Here is an 8,251-nt window from a genome sequence, read left to right on the forward strand (position 1 = left end):
TGCCACCCATCTTGGTAAGAGACATCTCTCTCTCTCTCTCTCTCTTACCTTGGCCCCTCTCTCCTTATTCTATTTCTCTCTTTCTCGTTACAGTCATGCCACAAAAGGAACATCAATATAGAAAACTGGATGGTTTGTGAGCATTAGCGACAACCTCTCTATTATAGGAGAAATAAGTATTGCAATAAATTAAAAAATAAATAGATACCAGCCCATGTGAAAAACTGGTGGAGAATTGCAAGAGATGAAACCAAAGAGGCATGATGAGATGGGGAATTGTAAGATGGAAGGTGAAGAGGCGTGGCTAATTTTTTTAGACCATTGATGCACAATAAAATTAGCTGGCTGGAACTTGAACGGATATATATACTTGAGAGAAAGGAAGAGCAAGTGTTGGGATTTAACACTACTTGTTTTTCTAGTGAACGATCGGGGCATCATCGGTACACTCGGGCCATGGCGGAATCTCTGAGTTCATCTTTGATCTGGACCTTATGGACCTTCCCTTGGTGGGTGGCGGGTATACATGGTCTAACGGCCGTGTTTGGTCGAAATTGGATAGATTCCTTGTCTCGCCGTTATGGGAAGCCCACTATCTAGAAGTAAGTCAGAAAAGGTTAGCTCGAGTCAGTTCAGACCATTTTCCCATTCTCCTAGATTGTGGGGGCATTCACGGGGGTCGCCGGTATTTCAAGTTTGAGAATATGTGGCTTAAAGTGAATGGGTTTGCAGAGTTGGTGCGTACTTGGTGGGTATCGTACCAGTTTAGTGGCACTCCAAGTTTCATTCTTGCAGGTAAGCTGAAAGCTTTAAAACAAGATCTGAAGAAGTGGAACTTGGAAGTTTTTGGTCACACTGACAATCAAAAGTCCACTTTGTTGGAGGAATTGCAGGAGTTAGAGGGTAAGGAATTATTGGGTGGGGCCTTAGAAGAGGAGTTATTGAGGAAAGCCACGGTTGTGGCAGAGTTGGAAAGGGTTTTGTTGTCAGAGGAGACATCATGGCGCCAAAAATCTTGAGCCCTTTGGTTGAAAGAGGGTGATAGGTGTACGAAGTTCTTTCACAAAGTGGCTAATTCACATAGACGTAACAATGCGATCGAGTCGCTTCATTCAGGTGCTCAGGTGCTATCCTCTCCCGCTGAACTAGAAAGTCATATTGCACATTATTATGAGACTCTTCTTACCGAATCGGTAACTTGGAGGCTGAAGCTTGATGCCTTATCGTTTGTGGCAATTGATCCGCAACATATGAGTGTCTTGGAGAGACCTTTCGATGAAGATGAGATTTTCAAGGTCATCTCTGGTATGGCTAAGGACAAAGCGCCGGGTCCGGATGGTTTCTCACTGGGTTTCTTTCAAACTTGTTGGGATGTGGTGAAAGGTGATGTCTTACGGGTGTTCAGTGAATTTCAAGCTTTTCAAAAGTTTGAAAAATCACTTCATGCGACTTTCATTGCGCTCATTCCCAAGAAACACGGGGCTTCGAGTATTGAGGATTTTCGTCCAATAAGTTTGGTTAGTAGTGTCTATAAGATTATTTCAAAGGTTCTTACTAACCGGCTTAGTCCAGTGTTGGAAAATATTATTTCCAAGCCTCAAAATGCTTTCATTTGCAGGAGACATATGCTCGATTCGGCGCTCATAGCAAATGAGAGCCTAGATGCTAGATTGCGGAGGGAAGTCCAAGTATTCTTTGCAAGCTTGACATGGAGAAGGCTTATGATCATGTGAACTGGGAATTCCTTTTTACTTGCTTAAGAGGTGTGGTTTTGGAGATAGGTGAATTTCTTGGATGCGTCATTGTATTTCAACGACCCATTTCTCAGTGCTAGTTAATGGCATTCCTGCTGGTTTTTTTGATAGCTCGAGGGGTTTGCGACAGGATGATCCGTTATCTCCTCTTCTATTTGTCATAGTTATGGAGGCATTGAGTAGGATGGTGCAGGCTACTGTTGGTGGGGATTTTTTATCTGGTTTTCAGGTGGGAAATGGCTCTGGTAGCCCTTGTATCATTTCACATCTCCTTTTCGCAGATGACACTTTGATTTTCTGTGAAGCGGATAGGAGTCAGGTCCAAACTTTACGTGCATTATTACTTTGTTTTGAAGCAGTGTCAGGGCTTAAGGTGAACCTTGGCAAGTCTGAGATGGTTCCGGTGGGTGTGGTTCCTAATATACGCAGTCTAGCAAGTCTTTTGGATTGCAGTGTGTCCTCTTTCCCAATGAAATATTTGGGTCTTCCGTTAGGTGCAACTTTCAAGAGTAGAGCAATATGGGATGGGGTGGTAGAGAAGATAGAGAAAATGTTGGCTGGATGGAAAATGGTGTATTTATCGAAAGGGGGTCATCTCACTCTTATCAAGAGCACCCTCACTAACCTTTCCACTTATTTTTTCTCTCTCTTTCCTATGCCTGTAGGGGTGGTGAATATGATTGAGAAACTTTTTAAGGCTTTTTTATGGGGAGGCATAGGGGAGGAGAAGAAATTTCATTTGGTTAATTGGAAGACAGTATGTGCCCCAATTGTGAATGGGGGGTTGGGTGTTTGTAATTTGAGAACTTTTAATAAAGCGTTATTGGGGAAATGGCTTTGGAGATATCATTTGGAAGGGGGATCATTGTGGAAGGAAACTATAGATGCTAGATATGGTGTTGCTTGGGGTGGTTGGTGTTCCAAAGAATAGAGAGGGGGGTATGGAGTGGGGCTATGGAAGTTTATAAGGAAGGGGTGGACAAGCTTTGTAAATCATATTCGCTTTGTCGTAGGTGAGGGCAACCGGATCAGTTTTTGGCGGGACGTGTGGTGTGGAGATCATGCATTGGAAAGGGTTTTTCCGGCTTTATATCGTATTGCAGTTAATAGGGAGGCTTCAGTGGCGGATGTGCGGTTATCTGCTCATGGTTTGCATCAGTGGAATATTCTGTTTAATAGGAATATTCATGACTGGGAATTATCTATAGTTTCAGACTTTTTCAGCCTGTTACACTCCTTGGGGACTACTATGGCACATCATGATAGTTTGAAATGGAGGTTTCAGGATCACAAGAAATGTATAGTAAAAGCGTATTATAAACTCTTGATTACACAGGGTCACACCCCATTCCCTTGGAAAAACATTTGGAGGTCTCGTGTGCCCTTTAGAGTTGCTTTCTTTGTTTGGAATGCCGCTCTTGGGAAAATCTTGACCACAGACAACTTGAGGAAGAGAGGATGTGTAGTGTTGGATTGGTGTTACATGTGTAAACAGAATGGAGAATCGGTAGATCATCTTTTACTACATTGTGACGTAGCAAGGGGGTTGTGGGATGAGATCTTTCGAAGGGTTGGTGTTGCTTGGGTAATGCCTATGAGGGTGGTGGATTTGATGGGTTGTTGTAAAAATTGCAGGGCAGTCATCAAGTGGCAGCAGTTTGGAGGATGATTCTATTGTGTATCATGTGGTGTATTTGGACGGAAAGGAATGCGCGCTATTTTGAAGACAAGGAACGAACAATGGTGGAGCTGAAGAATTTTTTTCTACATTCTTTATTGCTTTGGTTTTCCGCTATTGTATTAAACGGGGATGATATTCATGAATTCTTGTCCTTAGTTCATCGCTGTTAGAATGTATTTGGGTGTTCTTTTGTATACTTCCTGTGTACCTGGTACATGCCTATTTCATTCACATCAATAAAGTTTATCTCTTACTTATAAAAAAAAAAATTAAAACAAAAGGAATAGAACGGACTGGTGATTGAAGGGGCTGAAAATTGAAAGTGGAAAATGAAAGTGGTGAAGCAAAATAAAATTGAAAATAGTAAAATAATAAAACTAATTGAGTGAATGCTGAGGTGGCACAATTTTTTACCAAGAGAATGCTTCAGCTTTATATATTGTGATAGATGTTACACCACTTTGTGGTTGGGAGCAGGTTGCGTGCGATGTGCACATCCACCGTAGTGACTGACACGAAGGTTAATGTTTGGGAGTTGGTAACATGTCTTGTGCATGTCCACTGCAGTGATCAAAGCTGTGGTTAACACTGGAGATTAGTGTGTATTTGTATGTGAGAAATAGTTTGGGGGACACGGGGGGAAGGGGGGGGTGGGTAGCGACTTGTTATGTAGGAGATTTCCATAGTTGTTAGAGAGTTAGGCCCATAGCTGGCCTATTAATGAGATATCTTCGAACAATTTTTCAGTTGTTTAATTGACTTCTGTCTGATCTTTGAACTCACTGCCTTTTTCATTTTCTGAACTGTTCAAATGATGATAGTGTGTTCTTTGACCCGTTCACGTGATTTAGATAGTAATTAATATGATTGGCTTAATCTATAGCCTGAGAGTACTAGGTGGGATTGTGGTGAAATATTTGGACTTGATTCTTCTTTACTGTGCCTCTAAATTATCTACTTTTGCAAACAGATGGGCTGGGTTAAGGCTCTACTATGACGGGTGGTTCACACGTCGGATGGTGCAGCCTGGGTGTATTGACATGCTGTCAGTGCATAATAAATATGATGTAGGGATTTGAATATTCTAGTGGATGTAGGTTTTTAGATCCATATATTTGCTTCTGTTGTTCCACATTTATTTCATTGTGCTGAGGTCTGTTTTGAAATTGACTATAAAAACTCTCTCATGTGGTCAATATTAATTAACTTGGAGTGACCTACTTGTTCTTCCAGTTGTCGTGGTTGCTTACTCAGTTTTCTGGGTTGGGTTGTGCAGTTGCAAGGCGATCGAATATCCTGCTGCCACACTAATTATGGACAAAAGTTTTAAAAAATTTTAAATTTTATCCTCTTAATTATTTTATGTTAGAAATTTTGAGGATCGAGGGCAGACAACAGAGAATTTTCTTTCAATCCTTTGTTCCTTTTGATAGTTTCTACTAATTTTAATGGGTTGAATTTTCTTGATTTTATTGTTTCTTTTCCTATTTCTAATTAAGTGTTCCTGTTGTATACTTCTTATGTATCTGAACTACGACTTTTGCCTTTTTAGTGAAATCTTCTATTACTTATTGAAAAAAAAAGAATTCTTACCTGTTCTCAGACATGGAGATTCGCTTTTTCTCATCTGTTTATGTATGTTTATCATGATTGGATTAATTAATTGTGGTAAATCACATGATGCGATTGAGTCATTAACGGTGCGGTATATCAAAAGAGGTTAATTCTCTGCCTTTGAGGTTTTTGTCGGGTAGAGTAGTTTATAATAGGTTTACTGATATGCATTTTGCTGGCAAGTGCATAGCTTTTTTTTCTTGTTTGAACCACCCCCCTCCCCATTATGCCTTCCTAACACCTTTCTTCCCCCATTCTCCATCATGCCATGTAATAGTTGTAAAACATTCTTGCAGGTATTAGAGTTTCAGCAAAGAAAATGCAGTGTCATATTTGATCTCTCATGCAATCTTACCAGGGTATTGGAATTCTGTACCCATGAAATCCCTCAAGCATTCTTGTTGGGGACTGATACAAATCTTCGACGGCTAACTGAACTGATCATTTTTATTCTGAACCACATAACTTCAGCAACAGATGCTGAGTTTTTTGACTTGTAAGTTCCTGGCTATTGAATACAAACTTGTGCTGTTACTCTCCCCCCTGAACCTGTCTACCCTTTTCCAATCAAATTTGCATGAATCTGTTCTGTTTCTTGTAGTATTTGAACTTGTATGAAATAAGTCTATTTTCACACCTCGACTGTATGGAACATATTGATTGTTACTTCTTGGTACAAAGTAAACTTGGTTATAGTTTAACTTGATGTACTCGGCTGAGATTAAAAACAAGCTAATTTAGGTTGGCTATATGGATCCTATTATGCCACTCATCCTTACCTAGGGCCACTGCTCCATTTACCGTTTAACAGTCATGTCTTTGCCTTTGATTTCTACCCACATCATTTTATGCCTCCCTTTTGCTCTTTTTTTTTTTTTTGCTCCGTACTAAAGAACTCTGCATTCCCAACCTAATATCATATTTGGGCCACCAATGCCTTCTCATGGATAACTTGATATCTTATCATAACATTATAAATAGCTGAAATGAATCAGGAATTTTAAAATCCTACAAACTAATTTCATATTGCCTGTTAATTTTGCAGGCTGCTTAGACGACATGGTCATTCTTTAGAAAAAGTTAACAGAGGCATGATATTGGCACCTCTTGTGGGGATCATCTTGAATTTGCTGGATGCCAGTTCAGGTGCAGAGTGCAGGGAGCACAATGATTTTGTGGGTGTCTTTGCAAGCATGGACTGCCCTAAAACTGTTCATTGTGGTTTCCAATATCTCTTGGATTACAACTGGGTTAGTCCCTGACTGATTCCCCCCTCCGTCCTTTCTGTCTCTCCCCATGGTTATGTACATTCATATTGGCATGAATCCTAATCTTTTCCCATCAGCTGGAAAATTGTTTCAGTTTATGAGACTCATTTTTTACTTTTATTGTGCTATCACTTGGTACAAGAACTCACTAGTATTATGCTGGTAATGCCCCCAACCTTACCCTTTTTACGATGGTTATTTGATTAATTGCAAATGTATACTAGCTGCTAGTAATTTGCCAAACTTGTGGATCTGGATTCTGTGTTTCCATACAACTGCATACAACTGCTAGCCTCGATGTCTTTTGGACATCTGTCATATTCCGTTTTCCCAATTATTGCATACGTGGCTTAAGCTTTCACGGCATTTGCATTAGCCCTTTGAATTAAACTTGCAACTTGTTCATGTCTGTATTGGTGGGTGGAATAGCTTGTCAGCTTGTGGGATAATACAATTTGTGTTTTTAGCTCACCCCAATCTTGATTGCTTGAAATGACTAGATATTCTCTGTTAAGATGAAGGTTTTAACTGGAATTTATGCTCTCATTCTTACTTTCTCCAGGCTGGATCTTTCCGGGGGGATGCTTATCCTGGAAAACTTGGGCAGCTTGAGAACTTTGTGAGCATCCTTATCAGCCGGACTGAGTCGCAAGTAGTTGATAAAATGGGATATGGGGGAGAAACTGAGGAGGACGATAACACATGCTGCATCTGTTATACTGGTGAAGCAGATGCCCGGTTCGTGCCTTGTTCTCACATATCTTGTTCTTGCTGCATAACCAGGCATCTTTTAAATTGCCGTAGATGTTTCTTTTGCAACGCAACAGTCACAGAAGTTGTCAGTATTACCAATGAACTGTGAGTTGGTAGGCAATCAGCCAGTTGCCGTTTAAGCTTCAACACAGAACTTGTTGAAAACCATGGCACACAGGAAACTGCTGCCTGCCTGGGGGAGATATTCTGCTCATTCGCTTGGGAAAAGAGTGAGTTGCTGCAATTATAATTGTGAGTCATTGGTGCTATGCTAGTCAAAGTGGTCGGGGGAGAGAGATTCTTGTGGAGTTTTATAGGAATTTTGTAGGTAATTATAGAGCATTAGTCTGTAAATATGAGATGTAAATGGCGAGAAAATCTCTCTCTAAACATTATCAGAAATTTCAGAAAGGTGTCTGAATCAGTATGGTTCTTTGCATGATGCATGTAAGATTTAGATCCCGTATAATTTTGTGGATCTTAGAGCAGAATTAGATGTTATAAGGTGTATACACCGTTTCTCTCTCGGAAATCTACATAGAATTTGGACAAAAGATGTTGATTTGTGTGTAAAATGCATAAATGCGAAGTAGAGGATGCACTCAGCTAGGAGTATATCAGAACATGGCATTGGACAGCTAGAAGTTGTAAACTCCACAAACCAACACCCCCCCCCCCCCCCCCCCCCCCCCCCCCCCCCCCCCCCAAAAAAAAAAAAAAAAAAAAAAAAAAAAAAAAAAAATTCACAGAGAAAAGGAACGGATGAAGTGTATTACAATTGTTCATATTAGTTGCTTAGCTTCTCAAAGAAAGCATTACAGTTATAAAAATTCTGTTTATGCAAGTTGGTGTGGAGGGTATACATTCTATATTATTGAATTGACATGATTTGATTAGTAAGATTCCTTATAATTTTGTACTTTTAATTTTGTGGATCGTAGAGTGGACAGAAGATGTTGATTAGTGTGTAATGTAAAATGCATAAATGTTTGGTAGAGGATGCACTCAGCTAGGAGTAGATCAGAACATGGCATTTGATAGGTAAAAGTTGTAAACTGTTAATTGATTTCCCCCCAAATCGTTCAGTTAAACAAAAAAGGAACGGACGAGGTGAGCGTTGCCACTGTCTGGTCACCCAGTTTGACAACATATTTTTCACAAAAAATTTAACAAAATTGCTT

The 8,251-nt window shown here is 40.1% G+C and overlaps 1 protein-coding gene across 2 annotated transcripts in view; it reads left to right on the plus strand.

Moving 5' to 3' along the window:
• Window positions 1-7,624, plus strand: part of LOC121252512 (E3 ubiquitin-protein ligase RKP) — a 29,582-nt gene extending 21,958 nt beyond the window's left edge. The window contains exons 9-11 of one of the 2 annotated variants that reach the window (XM_041152204.1): window positions 5,346-5,545; window positions 6,095-6,299; window positions 6,880-7,624. In XM_041152204.1, coding sequence (XP_041008138.1) covers window positions 5,346-5,545; window positions 6,095-6,299; window positions 6,880-7,179 — 705 coding nt within the window. In that variant the 3' untranslated portion in view covers window positions 7,180-7,624. Of the gene's footprint in view, window positions 1-4,405; window positions 4,503-5,345; window positions 5,546-6,094; window positions 6,300-6,879 lie in introns of those variants that run through there. The other variant, XR_005938229.1, reaches the window with a different exon arrangement.
• The last annotated feature ends 627 nt before the right edge of the window (window positions 7,625-8,251 follow it).

This window comes from Juglans microcarpa x Juglans regia, chromosome 2S, assembly GCF_004785595.1.
Source record: "Juglans microcarpa x Juglans regia isolate MS1-56 chromosome 2S, Jm3101_v1.0, whole genome shotgun sequence".
In the NCBI taxonomy this organism is placed as follows: domain Eukaryota; kingdom Viridiplantae; phylum Streptophyta; class Magnoliopsida; order Fagales; family Juglandaceae; genus Juglans; species Juglans microcarpa x Juglans regia.